The sequence below is a fragment of the Odontomachus brunneus genome, unplaced genomic scaffold, assembly GCF_010583005.1.
Source record: "Odontomachus brunneus isolate Ranch 3 - 2012 unplaced genomic scaffold, Obru_v1 Obru_scaffold_166, whole genome shotgun sequence".
NCBI lineage: Eukaryota > Metazoa > Arthropoda > Insecta > Hymenoptera > Formicidae > Odontomachus > Odontomachus brunneus.
In genome coordinates, this window is record NW_022639616.1 from 727,552 (window position 1) to 742,946 (window position 15,395).

The 15,395-nt window shown below is 42.6% G+C and overlaps 2 protein-coding genes across 3 annotated transcripts; one reads left to right on the forward strand and one right to left on the reverse strand.

Moving 5' to 3' along the window:
- Positions 1-2,699: 2,699 nt before the first annotated feature.
- LOC116851131 (glutamate receptor-interacting protein 1) lies at positions 2,700-7,230 on the forward strand. 2 transcript variants are annotated; one of them, XM_032830226.1, is made up of 5 exons: positions 2,700-3,707; positions 4,213-4,736; positions 4,828-5,147; positions 5,516-5,740; positions 6,199-7,230. In XM_032830226.1, exons 1-5 carry the CDS (start codon positions 3,182-3,184, stop codon positions 6,518-6,520), a joined length of 1,917 nt encoding a protein of 638 aa, XP_032686117.1. In that variant the 5' UTR covers positions 2,700-3,181; the 3' UTR covers positions 6,521-7,230. The 2 variants fall into 2 exon arrangements, with proteins under 2 accessions (XP_032686117.1, XP_032686118.1); XM_032830227.1 differs by having other exon boundaries at positions 5,528-5,740.
- A 3,036-nt stretch (positions 7,231-10,266) lies between these two features.
- Positions 10,267-15,315, reverse strand: LOC116851127 (solute carrier family 35 member E1 homolog). The gene is made up of 3 exons (XM_032830218.1): positions 14,780-15,315; positions 12,118-12,326; positions 10,267-11,682 (listed from the first exon to the last, which is right to left on the reverse strand). Exons 1-3 carry the CDS (start codon positions 15,105-15,107, stop codon positions 11,170-11,172), a joined length of 1,050 nt encoding a protein of 349 aa, XP_032686109.1. The 5' UTR covers positions 15,108-15,315; the 3' UTR covers positions 10,267-11,169.
- Positions 15,316-15,395: the final 80 nt, after the last annotated feature.

Below are 15,395 nucleotides of genomic sequence, written 5' to 3' on the forward strand. Positions count from 1 at the left end.
CTCTCTCTCTCTCTCTCTCTCTCTCTCTCTCTCTCTCTCTCTCTCTCTCTCTCTCTCTCTCTCTCTCTCGCTCTTCTTTTTTCTTTCACTTACGTAGCTCAGCCCCTTCGTCCATCGCGCCTCGCGATTTGTTTTTCCTTATTCTCCTATATCTCTCTCGTGCACACTTGGCTCCGCGCTCATCGCGCGCTAACTTTAGCTCGTCGAGGAATTGGCAAACCGCGCACTCAGCAACATCCGCCGAGATGAAAGTGATGGGCTGTCGTAAGATCGCCGCGGGGTCACCGTGGCTCTATATAAACAGCGCGCGCGGAGAAAGGGATAGGAAATAACGCCGCGTTCAGGCGGTTGATTGATTTTCTAAAAGAAGAGAAGCGACGCGATGTTGAGGAAGATATCCGAATTAATGAGAATGTATCTAACTAATAAGGAACTCGAGCCGAAGAAACGATCCCGACCCAGCTTCTGAATATTCTTTTCGCTTAAATCAGAAGCGAAGAAAATGTCAAGGCATAAAGAGAGAGAATGTTGCAAGAACAAAGGTCATTTGAAAGCTACACTCAGCACACTCAGAGAAAGAGATGTAGTAGTGGTGACAACTGTATAGATAATTAATGACAATTAAGAAGAAAATTTATATATATATAGTTTAATAAACTATTTTATAATTCTAGCAACTAAAGCTGAATTAAAAGATCTCTGTATAATCCTTGCAACAATTCATCTCTGATGTTGCAACAGCTACACAAAATTGTTTTTAAAACTACACACTGACTACGTTCAGCAGAGAAAACTGTAACTATTGTAAAATTCGCCTTAAAATCTACTTGGTGTGCGTTCTCATTCTTGGCTGGAATCTAAGAGCGTATGCCAATCAGACTCACAGGTTTCACAACAGTTGCAGAAAGCAGCTCCCTCTGCAGAACGCAATCATTAATTTTACGTTCTAGTTGTCACCTCCGTGTCTTTTTCTCTGAGTGCAGTTGCCGCGTACGACGACGTGCAACTTCCACGAAGCCGATCGTCAAGCAAGGCGAAGGCGCGTATATGAGAGACGCAGACTAATAGGGAAAAGCGAGACGAAGAGATCGGCGCCAAAGAGCGAGAAATTAAGATCGGAGATACACAAGAGGAGGGGGAAGTTGTAGGAGGCGGCGGCGGCGGCAAAAAGCGGCTGTCTAAGAGGTTCGGTCAATGGTCTCTGAATCTGCGAATGAACCTGGCGATCCTAGCGAACGCCACGAACGAACACTCGCGTGTGAATTCAAACTGAAAGTCTAAATCTCGATCATTCGTTCGAGTTAATCCGTGATGCCGCGCGTGCCAAGCCGATTCGATCGGCCGAGACTCCCGAGTTCCGGATTTCTCCCGATTTCGCGTTAACAAAAGAGAGAAGATCACTCAAAGAGTTGTATTAATTAGTCGTTACTTCAAACTTGCCTCTGAAGTGAGATGCTCAGATTTGAATTTGGAGGTCGTTACTTCAAAAAACTTGCCTCTGAAGTGAGATGCTCAGATTTGAATTTGAAATCTCACAGCTGAATCGCGATAGTGAATGCAATGTCACGTATATTGTATGATTCAAGTAAACAACTGAAATCTAACTCGAAATTTATGAATATCTCACTTGGGACGAGTTTCAAGTAATGGCTATTAATACGGACCCGAGATGCTCGAGCGAAATCAGCGCGATCGCCAAAGACTCGCACCGTTCAATTCGAATTAAGGAGTTCCCAGTGTTTTTGTATAATTACTTGATATAGACACATTGCCGTATTTTGTAAAGAAATCGATGTTCCCCGAGGAATAAAAGGAATAAAGATGTATCTATTCCATTTCTTTTCCGTGCTTCTACACACGCCGGGATCAGACAGGGAGAGAATGAGAGACAGATCGATCGATATCGCCGCGGCGATGTGCGTTGGTCGCGCGATTCCACGGAATCGAGCTTGATCGGTGCGCAACGTGCTCTCCTTCGACACGTCGCTCGATCGTGCGGGCTCGTCATCGGGACCAGGATTTAGGGAGAAACACCGTCTTGCTTGACATTACTCATCAGCGTGTGCTAGCGCGGGGTGGCCGTCAGGGCCGCACACGTCCGCGCACGATGCGTAAGCGCGGGTGTCGATCGTATAAATAGATCCGCTCGTCTGCGCGGCGATGCGGCCCTATATCGAGGAGTTATTTTTGAGACGCATCGCGCGAGTCGTTACAGTTCTGCGCTCAGTTCTAAGGAGTTTCGTCCGGCAAGAAGCGCGCTCCCGACGCTGCCGCGCCGCCAGATCGTCGCGGACAAAGGCGACGCGTGCAGCCCCGGCTGTTTACCCCGCGAGCAAAAGGAAACGTCGCGAATTGTGCAATCGCGATTATCCGCATCTCATAAGCGCATGCATCGTTCGCTCTCTGTCTCTCTTTCCCTGTTCCTCTCTCTTCCTCGTTCTGCAGTCGGGACCCTCCAGTTTCTCCCAATTAACTCCGAGACGCGCGTGTACGCGAGTACGAACTGCGTTGCGGGTGCGTTCGTCGGTTGCTCGAACGAGAGAACAAGGAAGCACCGTATGAATGTTCCTCTTGTGTGTACGCGCGTGTGTGTGTGTGTGTGTGTGTGTGTGTGTGTGTGTGTGTGTGTGTGTGTGTGTGTGTGTGTGTGTGTGTGTGTGTGTGTGTGTGTGTGTGTGTGTGTGTGTGTGTGTGTGTGTGTGTGTGTGTGTGTGTATATGCGCGTGCTCGTGGCCGAATGGTTGAACTCGCGGCTATGCGCTACGTAACATAGAACGACCGTGCGTCGGCGATGCTGCGAGTGTCGTCGCATCACCGCGATCGCGTTTTGAGAGAAGAGGCACTAGCCACATCGTCCTCGGGTCGAGTTCCCGTACGAAACGCGAACGAGTGACTCGCGAAATTTGAAGTTACAGTTAGTAGGAAGTTACGAGACAAAGAGCGAGGGTGGAACGACCGCGTGCAGAGTCGTCGTCCTCTCCGGACAACATCGACCTCGCTGGGATTCGAGGCGGGTGACACGAATCTCACTCACATACACACACGTATACACATATACACACATTATATATATATATATATATATATATATATATATATATATATATATATATATACATACATCGTATATACGCGTATCACGACTCACACGTCGGAGGAGAAAAAACGGAAAACGACGAGGATGTTCAGCTCGTTGAGGCTGGCGACCATGCGCTCGCACAAGAGCCGCGCCAGGCCGGGCAGCGTCGCCACGTCCGCGAGTTCCGATTCAACTAGAGCGGAAGAGACGGCCGCACAGCAGTACCATCCGCACAGCTTCCTGCTACTGGACGACCAGGACGCGAACGCGATCGTGTCGTCGCCCTCCAGCGTTTCATCGAAGGTCGCGCAAGTGCGAGTAGAGCGTGAGGCTGGCAGTCTCGGTGTGACCCTTCGTGGTGGCGTATCGCGGGCATTGGTAGTGACAGGAGTGAAGGCTGATGGCCCGGCCGCGAAGGAGGGCAGAGTCCGACCCGGTGATCGCTTGCTGGCGGTAGACGACACCGAGCTGCGAGGTCTTACCTTGGCGGAGGCGCAAAGAGCGCTCAGACGAAGCTCAGACGCACCTGTCGCGTCCCTCACTATCGAGTACGACGTGGCGAACATGGAGGAGGCGCGCGCGGCCACTTCCGGTCCGTTGCTCGTTCAACTGGAGCGTGGTCTCTCAGGTATCGATGATCTCTGCGGTGAAACGTCTCGTTGAGTCATCTTTCTTCTATCTATCCGACATCTGTGTTGTCAATGAACGTATTATTTATCTAAAAGACAAAATTAAAGCAGGATTAGGATCATGTATGTAAACATGTATATAACCAAGCACGGCTTGGTTAACTTGAATAATGTATACACGAAGAAAATATTGTGGAAAATATATTACATTAATATTACATATCTTTTGCAAAGCTGGACTGTACATAACATTGTAGTACAAATTGCTATAGTTAGCTGAATGATCTGTCGAATATATGATACGAAAGATATCTAAGTAATTACAATAATTATTTTGCAGTATAAAAATTGTCTATATATAATTTAATATTATATAATTTTATATAATAATATCATATAAGAATATCAATAATATTATATAATTTTATATAATAATTTTACAAAAATGTTTGACATCACAAGATTTTTCTGCAATTTCTACTAAAATATTTTCCCCGTGCATAGGTGAATTGGGATTAACCGTGAGGGAAACTCCGAGCGGCGTCTACATCGAAAGCCTGCGTCCGGCAAGCACCGCGGACCGTTGTGGCGCCCTGCAGTCCGGTGATCGCCTATTAGCTGTGGACGATACACCTGTCCAAGATGCGGTAACCGCCGCCAAGCTGCTGCGGAACAGTTCCGACAGCTGCCGCATCGCCAGGCTGCAGATACTGCCGCGACCGCCGAGCGCGTCGGCGAGGACGGTGAAGAGGCGGGCGCAGCCGCAGGCACAGCAAAACTCGAGTCAGACATTGCAGATGAAGGAGAGCCTAACCGTGGTCCTGCGGCCGGATCATCGGGGCTTCGGGCTCGCTCTCAAGCCAGCGGAGGACCGCGTCAACTATGTGGTGAGTCTGCTGGAAGCGGGTGGCCCGGCGGAACGCAGCGGCGTCCTTTTGCCCGGCGACAAAGCCATCGCGATCAACCGCAGAATGTTGCGCGACCTGCAGCCGGCCGAAGTGGCCAACGTATTGGAGACCTCGCAGATGGTGAGAGCTTCCTCCTTTCGCGAAACGTAAGACGACGTGTCCTACTCGCAGTAATCGCTTTCCTCTCTTCTTTCTCAACACGCGCGTATAGATCGAGCTGGTAATAGAGTACAAAGTGGGCGGACCTGTAGTACCGAGCTCCGGAGTGTTCACAGTGAGAGTGGCGAGGCCACTCGGCGGTCAACCTGATCTAGGCCTCACGGTGAACGAGGACCTGGTGATCACGGAGGTCCGTCGAGGCTCGCTCGCTTACAGAACGGGCAGTCTGGCGCCGGGCGACAGGCTGCTCGCGATCGACGGGCAAAAACTGGACCCCGGCGACCTGCGTCAAGCCGCTCAGTTGTTGCACCGACCCGGCAGCTCGGTCGTCGCACTAACCGTTAGGAAGCCGGATCCTAACCCGGAAACAAGGTACGCTACAAGAATGTAATCTGCGGAAAGGTCACAATGTTTTCAACCCATGAACGGCCATAAAATGTACCATTTATGAAATGCTCTTTTTTCACACTGAATAAAATTAGTATATGAATCAGAATAATAGATTAATCAGAATAAACATCATTAATAATTTTATATAATTTTATTCTTGTTTTCAATTATCTCATTTTCATTAATATATATTTATAGAGGTGACAATGTTTGTGAAATAATTATGGCCTTTAATGGGTTAAAATACGTTTTTACCGCACGCATGTGTGTGTGTGTGTGTGTGTGTGTGTGTGTGTGTGTGTGTGTGTCTGTGTTTGGTAATCGCGTTTGCGAAAAAGGAAATTTTACAGGGATTATTGCAGGGAGTCCAGCGTAGGAAGTGACACGGTTCAACCGCAATTCTCCAGCGGTGCGTTGCGCTCGGCCAGAGAGAGTCTACCCAGTGTCGACAGCGCGGTGGACTCCTGGGGCGAATTGGGAGAGGGCAGCGGCACCATGCCGGAGATACTGAGACTCTGGGACACCGCTTCCGTTGACAGCGGGCAGCTGGATCTATCGATGCCGTCTTATCCGGGGCAAGGATTGTTTAATTGATAATAATCCGCAACTATGTCAATAACTATGTTTTTTACACAAGTAGCCGAAAACCGATTCAATAACACTTATACAGACATAACTCACGTTGATGTGCGAGCAATATAAGACTAACTTGATGATTCTTAATATTTCAATCACTAGTTTCACATATACAGTTATAACAATTATATTGTCACAACTGCATTGCAATAATTATATTATTGTAACTATGTTGTATGTAGTATAGTTCTGGCACAATTGTTTATGTGATGCGGTGTGTAACATTAGTATTACAATATCGGAAATTATTGAATCAGTCTTATAATGTTCATACAGATGTGGTAGATTGAGAGACGGTGTTACTAAACCGGTTTTAGTTTTGGTCAATTTATTCGATAACAGTAATTCGCACTGCACACTCAATATCGCCTTGCCCTCTTCTCTGTTCGACACTCAGGCCGCAAGAGCGCAACGGCTCCGACAACAGGGCTCAGCAGATAGTGCACGTGTCACTACACAAGGACCCGGTCTACGAGGACTTCGGCTTCTCCGTGTCGGACGGTTTGTACGAGCGTGGCGTTTACATAAATCGCTTGCGGCCTGGTGGACCCTGCGACGGTGTTCTACGGCCGTACGATAGGATCCTGCGCGTCAACGAAGCCAGCACGGAAGACTGCGATTGCTGCTTGGCCGTGCCGCTGATCGCAGCAGCCGGACCGCGTCTGGATCTGACGGTAGCGAGACCGTTGTCGCCGCAGAACATCGTGAAGACTTTGTAGGTCGGTATGGCGAGAGCAATTCACCGCGCAACGCACCGTCTCCCTCAACGACGCGACTTGATTCTGCCCGTCGTTCCGAGGGATCAAACGAAAACGCGCCGTCGCTTCTCGAAAAGCGGTGTATCCATCGAGTTCGATCTCGTATTTAAAATAATATTATTTTATATTACTAATAATATAATAATAATATAATATATCTTATATTTAAAAAGTTTTAGTAACAATATTATATTATTATTACATTTAAAAACGTCTTAAATTAATTTTAAGATGCTACAAAGGCTCCTCTACAGTACGCGTAGTAAGCTTGGCGTAGATTAAAGAAATAATAATGATTTAAATCAAAAATAAAAAGATAAATGTGTGTATATTACACAAACATATGTGCACCGGTGTGTATTGTTGGGAAACCAATAGGTGAAAGTTTCCTAATGAAGGGCTAATAGGAGTTCAGACACAGTAATTTTAGTGCTATAAAACCTAAGGCGACGCGAAATACAGATTATTATGTATTTCGCGTCGCCTTAGATTTCGCGAAGAAATAAAAATGATTAAAATCAAAAATAAAAAGATAAATGTATGTACTGTACAAACATATGTGCAGCGGTGTGTATTGTTGGGAAACCAATAGGTGAAAGTTCCCTAATGAAAGGCTAATAGGAGTTCAGACACAGTAATTTTAGTGCTATAAAACCTAAGGCGACGCGAAATACAGATTAATCTGTATTTCGCGTCGCCTTAGATTTCGCGAAGAAATAAAAATGATTAAAATCAAAAATAAAAAGATAAATGTATGTACTGTACAAACATATGTGCAGCGGTGTGTATTGTTGGGAAACCAATAGGTGAAAGTTCCCTAATGAAAGGCTAATAGGAGTTCAGACACAGTAATTTTAGTGCTATAAAACCTAAGGCGACGCGAAATACAGATTAATCTGTATTTCGCGTCGCCTTAGATTTCGCGAAGAAATAAAAATGATTAAAATCAAAAATAAAAAGATAAATGTATGTACTGTACAAACATATGTGCAGCGGTGTGTATTGTTGGGAAACCAATAGGTGAAAGTTCCCTAATGAAAGGCTAATAGGAGTTCAGACACAGTAATTTTAGTGCTATAAAACCTAAGGCGACGCGAAATACAGATTAATCTGCATTTCGCGTCGCCTTAGGTTTTATAACACTAAAATTACTGTGTCTGAACTCCTATTAGCCCCTCATTAGGGAACTTTCACCTATTGGTTTCCCAACACACCGGTGCATATATGTTTGTACAATACAAACATTTATCTTTTTATTTTTTATTTTAATCATTTTTATTTCTTCGCGAAATCTAAGGCGACGCGAAATACATAATAATCTGCATTTCGCGTCGCCTTAGGTTTTATAACATTAAAATTACTGTGCCTGAACTCCTATTAGCCTTTCATTAGAGAACTTTCACCTATTGGTTTCCCAACAATACACACCGGTGCATATATGTTTGTACAATACAAACATTTATCTTTTTATTTTTTATTTTAATCATTTTTATTTCTTCGCGAAATCTAAGGCGACGCGAAATACATAATAATCTGCATTTCGCGTCGCCTTAGGTTTTATAACATTAAAATTACTGTGCCTGAACTCCTATTAGCCTTTCATTAGAGAACTTTCACCTATTGGTTTCCCAACAATACACACCGGTGCATATATGTTTGTACAATACAAACATTTATCTTTTTATTTTTTATTTTAATCATTTTTATTTCTTCGCGAAATCTAAGGCGACGCGAAATACATAATAATCTGCATTTCGCGTCGCCTTAGGTTTTATAACATTAAAATTACTGTGCCTGAACTCCTATTAGCCTTTCATTAGAGAACTTTCACCAATAGGTGAAAGTTCTCATCTATTTCCCAACAATACGCACCAGTGTACATATGTATGTATAATATACACACATTTATTTTTTTATTTTTGATTTATATCTTTGGAGTTCTTTTGTTTTTTAATAAAAATGATTTGTTTCGCCCATGTCTATACTCTGACTCCCTTGCCATCGGAAGCATTTCTCTTAAATTGACTTCTCTCACTGGAGAAAAATAGTTCCGGTGTAAGGGATTCAGAGCATAGATGTAAACGAGATAAATTGTTTGTACTTCTTATTCCAACATGCGCGCGTCAAGCTTGCTACGCGTGTTGCAGACGAGCTCGAAGTGTTATCGGCTACCTAACATCTTGAGATAAACTTGAGGTGAGTTCAGATCGAACTATGAATACCACTTTCGAAGGGCGGCTGCAGTCTTTGACATATTCGCGAGCGTCAATAGCATGGGTCGAACGACAGCGAACGCTTCCGATATATTTTTGTACACACGTGTATTTTATTTATAAAAATAAATGTATAGATTGGTTTCAGCTAGAACACGCTCTCCTGCACACGAGTCTCACTCACACGCACACAGCACGCACACAAAACATACGGTGTCACGCACACCTCCATGCTCGATTCGATTCGCGCGCGCACTCGTGTACAACGTCGGCATTTAGAACACATCTAAATTTTTGCGTCTCTCTGTCCCATAACGGGCTAACAATACGGCACATATAAACCAAATTGAGAAAAACACCTGAGTCTGTAGTCTGTACAATCGGCCGCGTTGACCTCGTCCAATGCGCTTGCGTTCAGTCGAAGTCCGAGCTTCGTTCAAGAAAGGCGCCTTCTTTTCACAATTAACAATACAATGGAACTGTTCCATCTTAAACTGCTAAATAAAAGAGCGACCCGGTAAGAGTCTGAAGCGCCGGTGAATCCGCGATAAACCACGATGAATAGCGGCATGAAAACGTGAAAAGGTTGTAACAAACGATCCCGTTTGAATCTTCGTCGTTCATCTATCTTGTTTTCGCTTTCCGCGAAGAAGCGCGTTCGATGCGCTTCGATACCGCGTAAACGGCGAGCACCAGACGCAGCTGGGATTGTGTTAAACGTGTCTGACTCGCGACACATGTACTCTACGTTGCGCAGTTGATTAAACGATTTATGTCCATTTCTATCAATTTTGGTTAACCGGTTGGTTATTCTACACTGAGAAAAAATTTACTAAATTTCAAAAAACGTTTGTTTGGATACAACTGTGAACATATTTGTTTAAATTAAATAATAATTTAATTAAATAATTATTTTCTAAAATTAAAAAGAAATTTATATTTAAAACTTCTTTATTTAATTTTAGAAAATAATTACTTAATTTACACAAACAGTTGTATCCAAACAAACGTTTTTTGAAATTTAGTAATTTTTTTAACAGTTGTATCCAAACAAACGTTTTTTGAAATTTAGTAATTTTTTTAACAGTTGTATCCAAACAAACGTTTTTTGAAATTTAGTAATTTTTTTAACAGTTGTATCCAAACAAACGTTTTTTGAAATTTAGTAATTTTTTTAACAGTTGTATCCAAACAAACGTTTTTTGAAATTTAGTAATTTTTTTAACAGTTGTATCCAAACAAACGTTTTTTGAAATTTAGTAATTTTTTTAACAGTTGTATCCAAACAAACGTTTTTTGAAATTTAGTAATTTTTTTAACAGTTGTATCCAAACAAACGTTTTTTGAAATTTAGTAATTTTTTTAACAGTTGTATCCAAACAAACGTTTTTTGAAATTTAGTAATTTTTTTAACAGTTGTATCCAAACAAACGTTTTTTGAAATTTAGTAATTTTTTTAACAGTTGTATCCAAACAAACGTTTTTTGAAATTTAGTAATTTTTTTAACAGTTGTATCCAAACAAACGTTTTTTGAAATTTAGTAATTTTTTTAACAGTTGTATCCAAACAAACGTTTTTTGAAATTTAGTAATTTTTTTCTCAGTATAATGGAATTGATCAATCGCATTTCTCGTTAGTCTACTGACAAATGTGATTGGTCAATTCCGTTGGAATAGCCAGACGGCTGAGTTAACAAAAGTTGGTAGAAAGACAGGCATTAGACGGTGTATGATGTGCCTCGCGTACGCGCAACACGGTCGACGTCGTATCACATCGACGAACATCGTCAATGCGTCGGAAACGCGAAGACAGTTTGAGCGCGTGAAAAATAATTAATACAGTACATTCTCGTCAACAATCAGCGCGATGTCTCGAGGAATGTAGTCATATCACCGACTGGCTACTGATCACCGACTAACGCTAATTGGGCCAGCAATCAGCTGCGTTGAGAAATCGTAATTTCGAATCACACCTTACCAGCAGGTACGGTTTTCGAGGATCGCGATTGAACTGAATCCACGGCCGAATGAAACCGAGCACTTCGCGTGCGATAAAGTACCTCATCGATACGAAAATACAGAATTCAGCTGTGGTGACGACGAGTCTCGCGCCGAACTCGAAGAATGTAAATCACCCTTATCAGCAGCATTTTTAAATATACATATATATATATACATATATATATAAATAACTCTATATATATATGTCATTAGTTTCGTCCATATGAGCCTCTTCTTTGTACCTGGCCAACTGAAATGTCACCAAAAGTCGCACGATATCTTGTCTCGCGAAAACGTAACTGATTCGCAAATTGCGAAAGAAAAAAAAAAATGGACTTCTCGACGACGAGAGAACTCACGTGAACTTGTCAGAGACGGGAGAGCAATCAATTGAGACTAGACCGCGTATAATTGATGTTTCTTGTCGACGTATCCGTTTACCATGAAGGAGTTGTTGTTGCCGTTGTGAAGCGAATTGTAATAGTTGGGCAAGACTGTGCTCCTCTGATTCTTCAGTCTCTGGTCATACTTGGCCTTATTGTAGCACAACACACCGAGTATCGCCATGGTCATGCCGAACATGTTCAGCCACGTGACCGGATTGCCCAGTACGAACAACGTCACCGCGATCACGGATATGCGTTTGCTCGCGCTGGCCACCGCGTACGTTAGAGGTGTCACGATGGACAGTACGGAGAACGCGATTATGTTTTGCAGCCAGTTCAGTATACCGTCTAAAAATAACAGTCCTACCGTGTGATAGCTCATCTCCACGGACGTCTTCGTCACCGGATCGTACACTAAACTGCGCAGGTCGTACAGCAGCCAAAACGGCAGGAACATGAAGAGAGCTAGACGGCCGAGTATGTGCAGTAGTCGCAGGTGATGTACCCCGGTGTCGTGCAGCACCTGTGGACGAAGAGTCGCGTGCAACGTTTCAGACATTTGTCGCCTCCGAGAGCCGAAAGGACGATGTATCTTTCTCGCAAGTCGAATATGGGAGAACAATAATGCGCTGATAAATCGCACGATCCTGATAGCACAAATTTCCAAAAGACGTCTTATATTTAAAAGACATCTATATAAGAAAAATACAACATTATTGAATCATCTTCAAGACTTCTTTCGGAGGTTTGCGCTGTCTGCAAATGTTTGTTTTTTCTCACAACAAGGAAAAGCTTGCGCATATTTCGCGACATTGTTGACACACACCGAAAGAAACGAAGAATGAAGACGCGATCTTTCGGCGATACCCGAAGGAGTATAATTGAGATATTGATGGAAGTAGAATCGACTCACGCGGCTCGATTCTACTTCCATGAATATCTTCCGCATGAATAATACCTTCTTAGAGTAGATGTTCTGCAAGGAGAACGCCATGGTGGACAATAACGCGCTTATCAGGCCGACCATGTTGAAACTAAGTTCCGTGAGCGTGGCGATTGCGACACCGCCGACTATTGGTACCAGGCTCAGGTAGACCTTCCACGTCTGCTGTTCCCGCAGTATAATTCTCGACAGGATTACCGTGAAGAGGGGCATTGTAGCCTTCACTGGGACAGAGCCAAACTTCCGTTAATATATAACGCTAAAATAGAAGCATCAGCGGTGCTCGAGTGCTGAGTGTATTCATGCTGAATAGGAAAACCTATTCTCGCCTTTTGGTTCTCAAAACGAGAATAAAATGCGAAAGAACTGGGATACTCTATGTGCCGATTTTTCAACAGTTTAAGCTTAGATTTCAGTTGAAACTCTGTCCCAAACACATCAAGCACATTGTCAGAGAACAGAGTTAAAATTTAACATAATAATCTCTCTTAAATCTAATTTTTTAAGTTACACTGAGAGAAACAGAGAGAGAGAGAGAGAGAGAGAGAGAGAGAGAGAGAGAGTAATAAAAAAATATAAATAATAAAAAAATTTATTTTTTAGGTACTATTAACATATTTATTTATACATATTTTTATACTGAGAAAAAACATTCTTTAAATAGGAAAATATATATTTCCTTAAAACCTTAGCTCCCCTAAGCAACTGTTTTTACTTCAATTTTACTAGATTATTATTTAATTATTCTATTTTGTAAATTGTATTTAAATTTTGTTAATTGCATTCTAAATTGTATTTAATTATTCTATTAAAATTCTATTTAGATTTTAGTAAATGTATCATTGATACTCGAATATATATTCGTTTTTATTTCTTCAGGTACTTTCGCTCTCAATGTACTCCCTCTCTGGAAAAATTGCCCCTAAATTATCTCGTGACAAATTCATTTCGCTGATCGATTCGTTACTTTGTAACAATCGATTTATCTTCTCTGTTATCCATGTCGTGACAATTCGCTAACGTTACGTTCGCTCCGATATAGATGCAAATTTTTCTCAGACATTCGTCATATATTTCTCGCGTCATCGAATGCGAGCAATATATTTTCAGAAAGTTCACACGATATGACACCTTGCCAAGAAGCCACAGAGTGTAACTCGAGAATACCGTGTTATCAAGCATATCGCTGTCACAATCGAAGGTATCGGATTCTTTTTCAACGTCTCTCGTTGCAAAGATGTTATTAACCGGAAGAATGCATTGTTTCATTGTCGTCAATGGTGTTTTCGCGCAGTTTGAAGTATTTGTTAAAAATATTGTGTAATACAAAACGTCTATTTTTTACAATATTACAGCCGATTTTTCCAACTTCTTCTTGGTTTAATTAACAGTTAAACCATACGTTTGTCTTTGCTTTTCCTTCAAGTTAGACAAAGACAGACATTTGATTTAACTATTAGCGTGTTAAGATATTCGAAGAATCGGCCCCAGGTCTGTTTGTTTTCGAAGAACTTCTGAATTAGTGCACACCAGTACAGTAAATTCAGAAGGTCTGTGCGTTTTTTTGAAAAATTTCTGCACTACTGCAAGAAATTTGAATAAAATAACTTTAATAACACAGTTCATCTGAGCAATATTGACTACAAATTGGGCTCCAATATACCTAATATTGGTCAAGTATTGTAAAGTAATATTTTACAATAAGTAGTACTTTACAAAGTAGTACTGTAAAGTAGTACTTTGCATTTTATAGCCAATATAGAATTCTGAATATTAACAATTTATTTGTTACCAATACTGGCTACATATTGCGTTAAATTGACTCAATATACTCTCAATGTATGTCAATACTGTACAATCACTTGTGCAATATTGGCAATTTACTCACATTTCACTTGTAACCAATATTGACTATATATTGGCTATATTGGCCAATATATAGCCAATATATAACCAAAATTAGTTATAAATAAAATAATTGATTGTAAATGAAATAAAAATAATATTTGCCAATGTAACCAATACTGTGCTACTAGGGAAGTATACTTTCTTTTACTCTAACTTATTGCACTTATAGTTCAGGAATTCTTTGAAAACGAGCAGATCTAGAGTGGAAGAAAGTATACTTTGATCTGTTCTTTTCTGTTCAGCTGCCTAAGTTGGTGTAATACGTTGAAATGAAACAAAATATATTTGTCTCACTCTAACCTAGTTCCGCTAAAAAGGACAGATCTCTAGTTTCACTTTAACTTATTGCATCAGTGCGGAAGTTCTTCTTCCGCGAGCAGACCTATTCTAACGACAATAATGCGAACATCGTTACACGCCGTTGCGCAGACCACATAATAACTGTAAGATAAGTATTCTCCTACCACATAATAACTGTAAGATAAGTTTAATGCATAACGAAACCATCATTATTGAAGGCAAGGACATCGGCGGTCTTGAGCAGTCACGCGTGGTCACGCACGTGTCACTCTTCTGTGTCAGAGTGTGTGTTAGATCTTTGATAGATATGGGAGTGTTTGACAGTTATCGGAGACTGAGGGTTGCGGATCGGAAATCGGTATTTGGCCAACATAGGACGAGGCGAAATCGGTCGACTCGTCTCGATCTTCAATCCGTCGCGATCTCATCCTTCGTCTTATATATCTAATCTGACAGAGGCTTCGCATACCAGTATGAGCGTAGGAGACTGGCACCTTCCAAATGCTGACGTGGCTGAACACGCTCGCGAGGAACTTGCCCAGCGCCAAGGGCACGATCAGCCGCAGATAATAGCTCCATGTGATGTTGGACGTGTACCTGCGAACGCCCCACAGGTTGAAGAACGGCCCGGAGTAGACGGTGATCGAGGTTAGTTGCACCATCGTCACCGTGATCGGATACGGGAACACGGACAGCAGCATTTTGCCGACGATGTTGCTGCTGCTGGATGTCACGTACCACAACACGCACAGGAACAGCACCGTCACCACCTCGCGATTATTTCGTCTCTCGTCCATGATTGTCGCGTCGGGAGACGAGAGACGGGAGCGAGAGCGCTGTCAAAATTCCTAGCCCGGAGCGAACCGCGGCCGCTTTTATCGCGCATGCACCCGCTCGTCGCGTGTGTGCGTGTACGTGCGTGAAACGCGATTGGGGACGCGGAATACGCGACACGACACAACCGGATTCACCTCGCGTCGACGGTTCTCTGACAGCGGCCACACGGGGAGAGAGAGAGAGAGAGAGAGACAGGACGCGGATGCGGGCACGCGAACGCCGCGCGTCGTACGCGAGGACAACTACGT

Excerpts from the sequence above, each read along its gene's own strand:
- LOC116851131 (XM_032830226.1), top strand. The coding sequence starts at position 3,182 with ATGTTCAGCTCGTTGAGGCTGGCGACCATGCGCTCGCACAAGAGCCGC. Across the intron at positions 5,148-5,515 it reads GATCCTAACCCGGAAACAAG|GGATTATTGCAGGGAGTCCA; the intron begins GTACGCTACAAG and ends GAAATTTTACAG. Across the intron at positions 5,741-6,198 it reads TCGATGCCGTCTTATCCGGG|GCCGCAAGAGCGCAACGGCT; the intron begins GCAAGGATTGTT and ends TTCGACACTCAG.
- LOC116851127 (XM_032830218.1), bottom strand. The coding sequence starts at position 15,107 with ATGGACGAGAGACGAAATAATCGCGAGGTGGTGACGGTGCTGTTCCTG. Across the intron at positions 12,327-14,779 it reads AGTCTCCTACGCTCATACTG|TGAAGGCTACAATGCCCCTC; the intron begins GTATGCGAAGCC and ends GCTCTGTCCCAG. Across the intron at positions 11,683-12,117 it reads AGAACATCTACTCTAAGAAG|GTGCTGCACGACACCGGGGT; the intron begins GTATTATTCATG and ends CTTCGTCCACAG.